Source organism: Polypterus senegalus, chromosome 11 (assembly GCF_016835505.1).
Source record: "Polypterus senegalus isolate Bchr_013 chromosome 11, ASM1683550v1, whole genome shotgun sequence".
Classification (NCBI taxonomy): domain Eukaryota; kingdom Metazoa; phylum Chordata; class Cladistia; order Polypteriformes; family Polypteridae; genus Polypterus; species Polypterus senegalus.
Genome location: NC_053164.1, coordinates 77,417,422 through 77,431,655, shown reverse-complemented (window position 1 = coordinate 77,431,655; position 14,234 = coordinate 77,417,422). Strand labels below are relative to the sequence as shown.

The window sequence follows — 14,234 nt, the reverse complement described above, 5'->3', positions numbered from 1 at the left end:
TGCAACGGGATATGGGGCACAAGGAGGGGAGTGTGGCAGCGTTCAAAACACAGCTGCCTGAGCAGATGGAAGGCCACTCTGACGCCTGCCAGCCACACTTCAAGTGGAACAGTGGCAGGGACCTTTTTGTAACAAGTCTGAGGCAAAAAAAAAAAGCTTTCTTGGAAAAGGAGGCCCACAGTATCCAGCTGGAAGCCGGGACAAATGAGCAGCAGACTCATCAGTGCTATTAATTCAGATGCGTTCTGTTTCATTTTCTGAATAAGCAGAGCTTGCCAGAGGCGGACTGAACCATGCAATGTGCATCAGTTTCATTTTAAAATTGTAGGAGGTATCAAGATGTCTGTAAGCAGCAGAAATTCTGTTCAAAGCCTGTTGTTACATGCAAACCCATGTAGTACAGTTTACAAGCTGGCATAGCCAGTTCATTTCTTAGAGAGCTGCAGATTGTTTTTTATTCTTGTCATGTTGTTCAGGAGATGATATGTGAGCATTCAACAGAAGCTTCTTGATTGTTTCAGCACCTATTTTTCACTTTTTTAATATATGTGGCACCAGCATTTTGTTGCAAAGAACTGATCCTGTATTGATGAACACTTGTGTAGTCCACGTTTTGGGGCTGGTTTGTTAGAAGAGACACACTGAAATGGAAGAACACACAGCTAATTGAGGTATCCACAACTGAGCAGGTGGCAAGTGGCAACTTAAAGAGCATCATGTGCACCTGTGTTGGTCTGTCAAAAGTGGGCTGCTTTTTATAGAGAACAGATTGAGCACTTGCTAACACTAGACAGCATGATAAATTAAAATACTGTAAGCTGTCTTTGATTTTTACAGAAGTGCAAACACAAATGGGGAAATAAGAAGAAGAAGCCTGATAATGTAAGATTTTAATTAAAAGGAAGCCCTTGAGTCTAATCACAAGCAGACAGCTTTTCTGTGCCCTTGGGATGGGTAAATTCCAAGAGATAAATAAATATGCAGTTGTTTTTTGAAACTGTCATTTAGATACAGGGACTGTCGCTCGACAGCATCAAGAAAGAAAGAAAGAGTTAACCAGGGATGCAAACCCATCCTAGGTAATAAAAAAACACACAGACAAATATATAAAAGAATAAAATGGAAATCGCTAAACCAACAAACCACTGAATCCTTCCAGACATGAGGCTTTATACCCATGTTGTAGGGGTAAATCTAAAAAGGAATTATGGGTATGACTTATCAGGAGAGTTGGAAAAGATGACAGTGGAGACTGTAGGTAAAAAAGGGGGATGTAAGCTTTGATATTAATAACAGTCTTTTTACAGTATGTAGCAGTCACATCACACAGGCTGAGACACTCTGTCTTACACTGGGCACTTTATTTGTGCAAGTAATATAAGTGGTCATTATTTTCATGTAGCTTTAAAATGCATGGACGTTTCAAAAGCAAGTTCAAAGTGGAAAACATGACTGCGGCCCCCTATTGTGAAAAGGAGTGACGAGCAAATAGTCAGATGCCATGTTCATCTTTATTGTTAGGCACATTGCAGATTATGACTTAAAAAAAGTTAAAGGTAGACATAGCATTGCTGCCATTAATGAAGGGTCTATTAATGCCACCATTAGGACCTACAGTATTAAAGAATAACTTAAAGCCAGAAACAGCCCTTTTTATAGCTTCACATCTCTCATCAGAGTTTATAAACGTGGACTGATGTTTAGTTTGATAATGTCTTTGTACGCTTGACGTACGCCACACGACACTTTCACAGCATAACACACACACATCACAATCCTTTTGTTGTACAAATCCATATTCATTCATCCAAGAGTCTTGAAAAGCGCAAACATTACGTTTTTTGTCTTTTATGAGTCATTTTAGGGCAGTATATTACTTAATAATAACAAGTGGTTTGTTTTAACATACCACAGCCTGCACTGAACACATGGTTTCCCTTTACACATGAGTTGCATGCGCAAAACATAGGTGGGGACACGGAGCGCGAATGTATGCGCTGTAATTAAAATATAATAACGAGATTTGTTTTAATGTACCATGGCCTGCACTGTGTTCAGTACACATGGTTTCCATTTACTTGTGAGTCGCATATACAAAATGTAATTAAAAAAAATATTTTTCCACGTGCCACGCTTGGCACGCATGCCGGTAGGTTGCTGACCCCTGCTGTAAACAATTCTCCATGAGTAAAACATTGCTGCATTAGATCAATTCCTTCTTTTCCTATTGACTTGGCTTTTGTTGATGGTCATCCTAAAGCACAACTTTAGAGAAAAGTTTGTTTTTATGAATTTACGTAGATTGCTAACCAGTAGGAATAATGTTAAATTTGTGTATTTATTACTATCAATATGAGGTGCGTATGGCAATTTCGCCTCTGCTTCCCTTTCACTTCCTTTTTCTGCTTCTAGCGAAGCAACGCCTGCACTCAACAAGTACAGTGCCTGGCACTGCTACTCAAGACTTTGTAGTACACTTGTTAACCATTAAGCTTCTCATCTTCCTTGAGCTTCACTAAACTTTCATTGCTCCATTTAACAACTTAACCTTCCCGTCCAGGACACCGCCGCTTCTTCAGTCATCCTTCCAACCTATTGGCTAGTGGTGCTGTTTGCGTTGCCCATCAGTCCCTTCTGTTCTGTCTTTCATTTGCATAAAGTCTTCTCAGCGCAGAGCATGCATATTAGCATAATATTAGTAAATATCAACAAATAAAACATTTACTAAAAATAAGTGCAAGTCAGCTTCTTTCTTTTTTCTATAATGTCACCAAATTTCAGTCAGGTCAGTCAAAGCACTTTTGAGATTTTGGGGTATTTAGTTTTTCTTTTGGGGGGCAGTTACCCCTCAATATTGATGTATCAAAATGTTGTTTCTTAGTGGATACCTACTGCTCTACATGTACCATTCTGCCGAATTTCAGCTTTTTAACTAAACCTTTGTTGATGAGCGAGTTATACTGCAATATTTTCTTAATTACCAGTACAAAATTTTGGGATAGTGATGAATTTAAAAAGCACAGTATAAAGGAATGATTGATTAGTCTGTTATTTGTGCTGTTCTTTTTGAGGGTTATCAATAAAAATAATTATGCAAAAAAGCTATAATATTATCATTTTAATAATGTCCTGTTTAATTTTGATATATAAAACTTTATTGTAGTATATATTATTTTTTCTAAACTGCATATCCAGTTCAAGGGCGCCAGTCCTGTCCGTAGAGAGCAAGGTGTATACCAACGCTGGTCAGAACGACACACTTACCACACACCCACACTGCTGCGGATTTGGAGTCAACACTTAATAACCTAACATGCACATCTTTGGAGATGTGGAAGAAAAAACACAAGAATGTTTTCTTAGTTGCTCTTTGCAGCTCTTTATAATAGTGAGCAGTATTAAGAATAGAGTATTGAAGATGGCTTATGTAATTTTCTGTTGATTTTTAGAATGTGTGCTACAAAAAAATCGATTTATGCTTTGTATATTTTTAAAGAGCATGGTCTCCATTAAGACTTGCTTTCAAGTTCCAATATCTTCTTTATTATCATATTATATAAAATGTAGGAGGCACACGGGATGGACAGGCATCCCGGTTAGAAGTTAAGAAGATCCCTTACCCAGACAGGAGGCCCTGAGTGAACAGAAAGGCATCCCAGCCAAAAGAGGGAAGGATGTTATACCCAGACAAGGCAGCCCTGATGGATGAATGGATGGATAACCCAGCCAGAGGAGATGGTTCCTTACCGGGGGACAAAGCCCCAAACAAATGGACAGGTGTCCTGACCGGACATGTGCTTAATGCCTTACCTGGTTGGGATAACAAAGTACAGGGAAAGACGGTCTCTGATGGGTGTTTATTCCTTTCAGGTGCTAGATGGCAGCAGCCGTTCTTATTTGCACCCGTTCAAGAACCAGCAGGGAATGCTGTTAGTTGTAGTCCAGCAGCACAGCCCTGCTGGGGTCCATGAGTGCTGCAAGAGGGTACTGCAGGAAGTTGTACTCCCTACTATATTGGACTAACGTATGACCCTGAACTATTTCCAGTGGGCAGCAACCCTGGCACCAGAAGTACTCCCGGGTCATCAATAAAAAGGACTGCACTCCCTTGTCCAGATGAATTGGAGCTGGGAGGAAGTGAGGCAACACTCAGCTGGAGGAGGGCAGTGTGGTTGTGAGAGGAGAGGTATTGTAAATTGAATTCTGGAAGAGAGAGAACCTGTGCTTTATACTTTGTACTTAACTGAGGAATCGTGGATATTAAAACCATCCTGTATTTGAACCCAGGACTGTGGTTGTGTCATAGTGTTGGTGTTTGGGTCTCGCTGGCGTCCTGGTTCTATCGCAATAAGAGAATATAGTTAATGGTTAGTTAGGTTGGAGATTTTTGTGTAGGATCTTCTAACCTATAGTGTTCAAGTAGCATGATATTTGTAAAAGAGCAGCAGGTGAGATTCATGATTTTGTGCTTACATGAAGTTCAGAGATGTTGCACTCTAGCTAGTGTTATATGATCAACCACTTTATAAGCATTTCACAGTCACGGGCAATTTAACCAGCAATGACTAATATTCTTCTTGTACAAAAAGTATGGGATAAAATTTCAAACTCATCCCCTGCTTACAGCAAAATTTTTTAATACACAATGTCTACAAAACAACTTGTAAATGTTTTAAGTTTTAAGTAAGCAAATTGCACAAAGTAAAGGAATGTCTTTATGCAAAAACAGAATGGACACAGACAACTGCAGATGCACAAATCGTAATAGTTGTGTAGCACATCGTGCAGGACCGTGTGGACAATAAAAATCTTGAGGCACATGATTACAGATGCACATGTCCACACGGCGTGACTGCTAACAAAATATAAGTGTACCCTTGTACAAAGTGTAAATGGGCTTTAATATGTCTCGTGGCTTCTGCCTTCAGAACATGGGAAAACTTAAGAAAAGTAGGTTTAGATTAGTTAGTCTATCATACTCATTTGGTTCTCCTAGTATCTGGTCCAATCACTTCTTAAATGAAAGGACAGTAATGTATTCTCTTCCCACTCTTGTGTCAGACTCTATGCTTGGTGTGAAAAAGTACTTTCTGGATTCTGTATGCTTGTTTCCCAGCCTAACTACAAATTCTGTTGAAGTCCTTTTGAAGACTTCTTGTTTTTGTTTTCAAATACTAAACTATTTCATGTAATATATGTAACAGGCTTCAGTTACAAGGGCAGATGAACAGACATATAGATGTTGTAGAGAGTGTAGTAGGAAGACGTTAGTCTGAGAGGCATCAAATGTGATTGTCTCCAAGATAACAGAGCCCGTGCCACAAAGCTGACACATAAGATAGGAGAAAACACTCACAAATTATTGTCCTATATGCTTTTTCATGCTTTCCATGTGTGCCTTAGGCCTAAAATAAAGATACATATCTGTTGATTGTCTAGCCAGACCCTTCCACATAGTTCTGCCGTTATTATATGAATGTATAAATGTCTCATGTTTTAAATTCATTATTTATTCTGAATTATTCCAACAGAGTGGTGTTACTACTTAAAGTTTTTTCATTGTTACATTAGGTCATCCAAGTTATTTTTTACTTGTACTCAACATTTACTTTTCTTGCAGGTGGCCTTGCTGCTGATGGTCAGTCCCAGTGTGACTCTTCGGTTTTTCCCAGCTTCGACCCAGACAGTGGTCAGGTGCCACTGACGCCTGATATTGAGAATGCCGAGCTGAGTCCAATCTTACCCTTTCTGTTTCTGGGAAATGAGAGTGATGCCCAGGACCTGGATCGCATGCTGAGGTTAAATATTGCCTATGTGGTCAATGTCACTACTCATCTCCCCCTCTACCACTTGGAAACTGGTCTGGTTCGGTACAAGCGCTTGCCTGCTACAGACAACAGCAAGCAGAACCTACGGCAGTATTTTGAGGAGGCCTTTGAGTTTATAGGTAAGTGCCTTTCACCAGATCAATTGAGGAATAGTGGTTGTCCAGATAAATCATGCAGTAGAAGTTCAGATCCAGAATGCTGTAGTTAAGAGTTTGTTACCCAGCAGTGGAACAGTTTACCTGCACTATGTCAGCTTACATTTTCATCTGATGAGCTTGTAGGTGCCTGTTCCTTCAGATCCATGATGACAGGCTGTAGTGAAACCCATCTCACTACATTCAGACTTTCCTTAGATTGCATAAAAGGGTTAAGAAAATGTAGAATGTAAATGCAAAAAACCAAGTAGAAGTGTTGCAAGTGTAGACATTCTTAGTTGTGAAATTGCACAATAAATTGCAGTGCTTTGTACCACTGCAGATCAATAACATTTGCATCCACTCTTCTGTGGATCTGCTCATTTTAAAAACAAAGGCTAGATGAGCAGATCTAAAGAAGAGGGTCACAATTCTTTCCACCTCAAACCAGAGCATTCAAGTCTCAGCCCATCTCCTTCTAATGGCTCGTTTAAAAAGAGGTCATGCTGGTGATAATTAATTTTCTAATTTTGAAGGACCTGATAAATTTGGCTTGCCAGCCGCTGATATTTTAAAGGATTTGTCCGAGATTAGCTGACTTCTTCACTGTCAAGGAAAATTGTCACAGAGGGACTGCTAGAACAACAGGGACTTGGAAGAGCATTTATAGAAGGCTGTCTCACTGCCATGTGCATTTTTCAAAGTGAAAATTCTGAAAGTCATTCAAGTTGTCAAATAGGCTTCATAGAAAGTATAACAAGTGATACTCAGTCACTTAAAACTTTAAAAGCATTAAACATCCTTATGATATTCTACTTTCGACCACTTGTGCATATCTACTGTAAAGTCCCCATGTGGACTGTGCACAGTATGTATATACCGTTTGTGAAAAGGTAGGTATTTCTGCAGTCAGAGTGCTATTTTTGGCCCCAAAAGAGGAACACGCCAAGCAAAGCAATGGAAAGGATTGGAGGATGACAGTGAAGTCAGATACTGTAAAATGCAGTATCGCATCATTGTTTTGTCAGTAAATAAAAGTCACCAACATTTATTGTTCACACTGTTTGTTTTCCTTTCCTACTATGCCACCTGTTTCTTATTATGCTACTTCGCAGCTCCGGTAACAGGTGGTAGGGTACATAAAATGAATTGGCTATTATAGAGTTGGAAGACCAAAGCATACACTAATAACTGGAGCCCTGCTACCATTATCATTACATTATAAATTCGGAGAAAGCTTCAAATGACCTTTGGGTTGAGTCAATGACCTTAAAGGCGTGGCATACAGATTCCTACAGGAAGTAAAAGGTTCTTCATAAGATCTGTGATTAATCTGCTAGGTGAATCCAAATCATACAGATGTCATTTCTAGTTCAGGTTAACAGAACAAAAGCATTGACATGGTCTAAAGCCAACTGTGGTTCATTACAGTCAGCCGCCATTCAGCTGGGTGTGATTGTCTCATAGAGTGATAGAGAGCACTGATACTGCCACCGCTTTTTAATTTGAAACAAAGTGCATTGGCATGATGCTTAAGTGAGCAGTGAGACTCCAGATGGCACATACAGAAACCTGTGGGTGGGTATTGCTGCACTTCAGAGAGTTTTATTTTCCAGAATGCATAAGCCTGAGAGCACATTTTAATTTTCCATAATACAGTAAATTAGAAACCAGAAAACAAAACCCTTGTAACACTATTAGGTCATGCTTCTTTTTTTGTATTTCCCTTATTAGAGTGGACTTTACCTCTTGCCCATCAAAAGCCAAGTTGTAATCACAATTGCCCTTTTCCTGCATTTCTCTGTGCATTCTCCTTGTCTACCACTGAGCTGCTTGCTCCTATGCTTTATTGGCGGACTATGGGTCTTTTTGTATGCCCATTAGCTGGCCATGTTCAAGGCACATAATGTGTCTATAGATTGCCCTTACAAGGTCATTAAGCACCTTTAGCCTTAATGTACACCCACCTTGTTGATACATTTATATTGCCAGGTAAGGCTTATATCTAATCTGATTTCCCACATACTGTATAAGTCAGTACAATTGAGACGATGAGACAGTACCCTGCAGGTTCTGAGTATGAAGAATTAACCTTTAGCCATGTAGCATTCCCCACAGAATACACTGACAGGCAATAAGGGGATACATCCCCTCTCTGCTACCTTTCTTTCTTTCTTTCTTTCTTTCTTTCTTTCTTTCTTTCTTTCTTTCTCCCTTCAGGGGGATTTTCAATAATGATGACCCCTGGGATTAGCATTTTTCTTTTAGAATAAGGATCCTTTCTTAATTATACAAAGTGTCTCATTGTGCTTGTTGTATCTTGTCTATTGTGAACAAATGCACATAATAGAAAATTACCTCACCCACCATCATTTAGCCATCTAGCACATTATCTGTACACTTTATAGATTGTTATTGTCAATGTTTTCATTCTGAAGTGATATATCACCTGGTCTTTTGCTTTTGTGAGCTTCATCCATGTACCAAAAACACTCACTTAGTGGACCAGATAGTTTGTTGTCTGGCTGACCTGTACTTGATTCCACTAAAAAAATCTTTTTACAGTCAATATTCTGTAAAATGTGGTTGTCTACCTAGTGCCTCTTTTAGTCATTCCAGATAAATAGATATTGTGTGTTTGAGATTACTTTGAAATTAAATTTTGTTATATGACCCCGTCATCATTAAACTGCTTGCCAAAAAAGAATTATTTTTAATATTTATTGTGTATTGTTTTAATAGTGAAATATCAGTCATAAAACTCATTTAAATGTTATCACTTGTAAGAAAAAACTAAAAATCCAAGGAGACTGTATTAGCCACATGCAGCCAATAAAAAAGTTAACTGAACCTTTTAACTGCAAAACTTTTAATAGCTTATTCTTGCAATTTTATGCTGGACTACCATACAGTTGTACATACTAAACATTAACTGTACACCCCATAATGGATTTTGGGCCTAGGGGTTAAGTATTTTTGTGATTACCTTGTGGGTCATTTTACCTCAGAGCTAAAGCCTGGCCTCAAGCTTAACTCCAAAAAAGATTTTTTTAATCTGTTACTGAAGAATGGAGATAACAAAGTTTGTAGCAGAATAGACATAAATGGGGACCAATGCTGAACAAAGTGCAAACAAAACTTTCATGATAAACATCTCAGATTACTTGTGTTGAATAAGCCACTTGTCAGGTATGCAGTTGTATGCTCACAATGTCAAAGACACATGCGCTGTATCTTTCCTAACATATCTACTATATAATGAAATACTAAGGTCTGTGTGTCTAAGATCAATCTGATTGGCCAGTTTCACTTTGATGTGATTGGTCAGATTGGCTTAGGTGACACGATGGAGGAAATACAAGTGTAAGACGTATAAGGATGAGTAAAGGCACAGGCTGAGAGAGTCGCCTTCAAAGACGGAAAGTATAAAACCGGGCAGGAGGTGAGAAAATTGCTTGAAAATAATGACAGCGTCTGGGTTCAAATGGGATTGAGCTTTAGAATTGAAGACCTGCCTTTCCCCTTACAAGCCACAATACCATATTTATGGGTTTTCAATGGCAGTGTTCCAAACTGCAGTTGAATTAACCTTCTGCTGTTAAATCACCTCAGATATGCACAAATACAAAGCATACTTTCCACCCAAAAACATTTTTGCTTTTAATCTCTTATTATACTTTTCTGTCAGTCCATGATCTGCAGTGTTAAAATGACATGAAGTACCAGTGTGGCTAATGAATAAGCTATTACTGGGCAGGACCGCTGAAGAGTGGCTGAGGTAAGAGGAAGGTCTCTATTCTGTTTGAACATATTCCACGGCTTTTCATGACAGGATCGTCTTGAACAATATCGTAGCCAAAATATGTGTTGTTTGGGAGGTTGTGAGCCTACAACTGGAACTCAAACATACGGATTGTGAAACATGAGTAAATTAACAATTTTTTCATAAAACGTTTTGATAATGTTTGTGTTGTTCAGAATCAGAATACTTTATTTATCCCAAAGGAAATGACTTTTGTTACAACTGTACGGATAGACAAAGGCGCAAGTAACATGAAGAAAAAATGATAAAAAATAAGCATAGAAAGTAAAATAGAATATAAATACCAAAATAAACTACAATAAATCCTCATTTACTATGCTGCAAAGGTATGCGGTGAATTAAATATAATACATCTTTTGCTAGATCCCTAGTTTACTGAACAGAATAGCACACTGAGTAGGAAGTATTTCACTTAATAATATTGCACATTAGGTATAGGTGAAATGTTGCCTATTTTGAGAAGAAACAAAAAATTAAAGTTATTCACATGTGAAACAGACGAGTTATTGCACATCTAAGTAAAAACTGTTTTGGGCGATCCATTAAGGATAGAGGGAGCGGTTTATTGTGTGGATGAGTGGCCAGAAGAGGAGTTATAGACTGTGACGGCTGTGAGAAGGCAGGATTTCCTTATGCTAGTCAGTCTAGTGCTAAAAACGCTCCTCTGCCTAACCACAACACCATGACGTGGTGACAACATTCTCCAATCTGCCACAGTTTCCAAGCAGTCCATTTTTTCTCCAACTACAGATCCAGCCTTCTGAATGAGTGTGTTAAGCCTCTTAATATCTGCTACCTTCATTCTGCATACCACCACCCCGCCACAGTCAAAGTAGTGGAACTGGCTATCAAGCACTCGTAGAACATCTGCAGCATAGTATTGCAGACCCTAAAACATCTAAGTCTGTGTAGGAAATCCAGCCTACATTGACCTTTCTTAGTGTAGACCAGTTTAACTTGTTGTTCATATACGCCCCCCAGGTACTTGTAGCCCTGAACAATCTAATCTCCATATCCACACCCCTTATAGACAGGGTAATAACTGGACATTCCACTACCAGTTCTTTAGTTTTACTAGTGTTTTACCAGCAGCTGATTCAGCTCATACCAGTCAACTAAACTGTCCACTACCCTCCTATATTCCATCTCGGCAATGTGCCTGTCGTGTTCAGAGTTGGTCCCCACTGAAGACGGTTGTCTTCAGGGACTTTTCTTTCTCCATTGTCCATAAAAACATGAGATTAAAAGTATTCTCAACGATCACTACAAACAATATGGAATAGGTAACAGATAAGAAAAATACCATTTTTGGGTGTGGTATTCTTTTAAGTCAGTGTGTTGCTGTGTTGTCAAAGTCAGACCTCTAGACATGAAATAGTATTGGCATCTCACATTGGAGCCCTTCAGCCTAAATATTACTGCTCCAAAAATGACAAGCTTTAGCCGTACCTTGAGCGTTTTTGACTGGCAGAACTCACAAATGACTTGAACAGGAATGGCTTGTTGCACAACAAAACCAGCCCAGTCAGCAGTTTCTGTTAAATGAAAGCAAACACACAGACGCAACTTGCCATTTACATGCTAATGCCCCATATTGCGTTGCTGTAGCTTTCTTCCTGTGTTTGTCTGCTTTGAATTCACTGCTGATTGGTGTTTTGTGAAACATATGCTGTTTTTGAATATAACACATTCATTTACGGATCCTTTGTTATTATTGTGGCACATTTTATGCATTCACCCCTTGACTTTCAAGCCTGTTTAGTCCAGTGTGAGGTTGCAGAGAGATGGTGTATAGCACTGGACAGAAGGCAGGAACCAACTGTGAACAAATGCTACATTCACGTGTTATTACACAGAGGAGAAGAACTAATTTTCTAGTTGGAAATGTCACGTGAATGTTCTTCAGTGTGGTAGCTCCCATTTAGACAAACAATACTACCTAAATTTCTGCAAGCTGTGAAGTACTGATTACCTTTCACCTTGGTTAATATTATGAAATGGAAAAAAAAAATCTGGTCAGCCGGATATGGCATTTCTGTTGCCAAACTTGAATGCTTTTAATTTGCTGTTTATTTTCATAAAAACAACAGATCTCGTTTTTTAATTGCTTTTAGTGAAATCCAACTAGTAAATGACCTCACATTTCTTCAAAAAATCTGACTGGAAATCCAAGCAAAAGTGTGAAAGTGAAAGATCACAAGTAGGAACTGTGAAACACCATAGCACATGAATACGGTAAAACTACAAGTCAGTCACAGGACACAGTCAAGCAGACACCCATATTTGTGCACACTGGGCCAGTTTAGGCTTCACAGGTAATCCACACTTTGTCACTGGCATGTGAATGACCTTGGTGTACTCTGAAAAGACTCCACATGAACACTGGGAGAATGTATAAACCTCACACAGGTAGTGCCTGGGCACCAAGTCAGTCCCGTTTCCTGGACATGTGAAGCAGGAACCCGAAACATGGTGCCTTCACATCAGCCTACATTTTATGCAGAGCAAATACATTAATAAGTAGATAAAGCTTGAAAATAGCAAGAATATCGAAACTGAAGTGTCAAAGATTAAATAAGGTAAACGTGTTGTTTTTGCTTTCCTACCATATCAGCAAAGTTCAGCTGAGTTCATTTGTATGTAGCACACTATCCAGTTAGAAATTCAGAGCCCTACGCATACTTACAGTATGACGTAACATTCTGAAAGCTACTTAAGTAATTTAAGGTCTCGAGGCTATCCTAGCAGCATTGGCCACAAAGCATCAAAGGTCCATCACAAGGCCTACTCGCTCACACACCCTCAGCTTAAGAGTTGCTGGTCATGTTGGAGGAAAACAAGACAACTTTGTGAAAAAATACACACAGATACAGCGAGAATACAAGATCTCAGCAAGTCAACTACCGGACATGACAGGCGAAACCACCTAGGATTGCACAGTATACCAGTACTGGAAAAATGCAAATATGAAAATGATACGGTACCAGCATTTCAGTACCGAAAGTAATAATCAGCTTTACTCTCAAGTTTTAGAAGCAATCCAACACTATTGCCATCCCAGTATAAAATAGTTCTTTAAATGCAAAATAAAATTCATCCATCCATCCATCCATCCTCTTCCGCTTATTAAGCAGAGAGGCCCAGACTTCCCTCTCCCCGGCCACTTCTTCCAGCTCTTCAGGGAGAATCCCAAGGCGTTCCCAGGCCAGCCGGGAGACATAGTCCCTCCAGCGTGTCCTGGGTCTTCCCCGGGGCCTCCTCCCGGTTGGAAGTGCCCGGAACATCTCACCAGGGAGGCGTCCAGGAGGCATCCTGATCAGATGCCCGAGCCACCTCATCTGACTCCTCTCGATGCGGAGGAGCAGCGGCTCTACTCTGAGCCCCTCCCAGATGACTGAGCTTCTCACCGTGTCTTTAAGGGAAAGCCCAGACACCCTGCGGAGGAAACTCATTTCAGCCGCTTGTATTCGCGATCTCGTTCTTTCGGTCACTACCCATAGCTCATGACCATAGGTGAGGGTAGGAGCGTAGATCGACTGGTAAATTGAGAGCTTTGCCTTACGGCTCAGCTCCTTTTTCACCACGACAGACTGATGTAGAGCCCGCATCACTGCGGATGCCACACCGATCCGCCTGTCGATCTCATGCTCCATTCTTCATTCTACAATAAAATTCATTGAAAGTGTTAATTACCTTACAAAATGTTAATTTGAATATTTAAATAATTAAGAAAATAACACCCTTTAGCCTCACAACCTCTTGCCAGCTGGCATTTGGTTATTTTTTGCTCAATTCCTTATCTGATTTACAGTTGTAGTAACATGTCAGCCATTCTGGTGCAAGTATGAGAAAAATGTGAAAAAGCAAAGCACAAAGCTGTGAAAGCACAACATGGAGCAAAGAACTTTTGTGCTGAGATGGCAGCCATCTAGGCATGAACTTAAGTATTGTTCACAGCACAACAGAAGAAATGTGTTATTGACGTGCTTGACCCTTGGCAACACTTCTCGCATGACATTGCCTAGTGACCTGAGGCTTTCTCGACTCTAATCGTGTTTCTTCTGACAACGAGCAAGTCTTTCAAGTGTAGTTCTTTTGTGTTTCTCTGGTCTTTCTTAGTCTTCCGCATTTGCCCAGTCACTTTTGTTTTTCCAACATTTACTGCCTAATCCCTTGTCTACTCGCATCATTCCTTTTTCTTGTTTTTTGACTGCATCCTTTTATTAGTACTTTATTGCACCTTTATTTTAGCTACTGGCCTTATCTTTGCATTTTTCAGTTGCCTTTCCTGCATCAACAAATTCATTCTTAACATTGCCAGCTGTTTGTATCTTCCCATGGTATGTGAACACGTACCTGCTGAAAGGCAGATGATCCACCATGAAAGGAGCTAAAAGTGCTTGTCTGTGTTGGTTAAAAATCCCCCATAACCTAAAGAATAATAATAAT

At 39.6% G+C, this 14,234-nt stretch overlaps 1 protein-coding gene across 1 annotated transcript in view; it reads left to right on the top strand.

Annotated features, from left to right (window-relative positions):
• Positions 1 to 14,234, top strand: part of si:dkey-175m17.7 (dual specificity protein phosphatase 10) — a 42,437-nt gene that overhangs the window by 16,692 nt on the left and 11,511 nt on the right. The window contains exon 2 of the mRNA XM_039769080.1: positions 5,621 to 5,947. Within this exon, the coding sequence (XP_039625014.1) occupies positions 5,621 to 5,947 (327 nt within the window). The remainder of the gene's footprint in view (positions 1 to 5,620; positions 5,948 to 14,234) is intronic.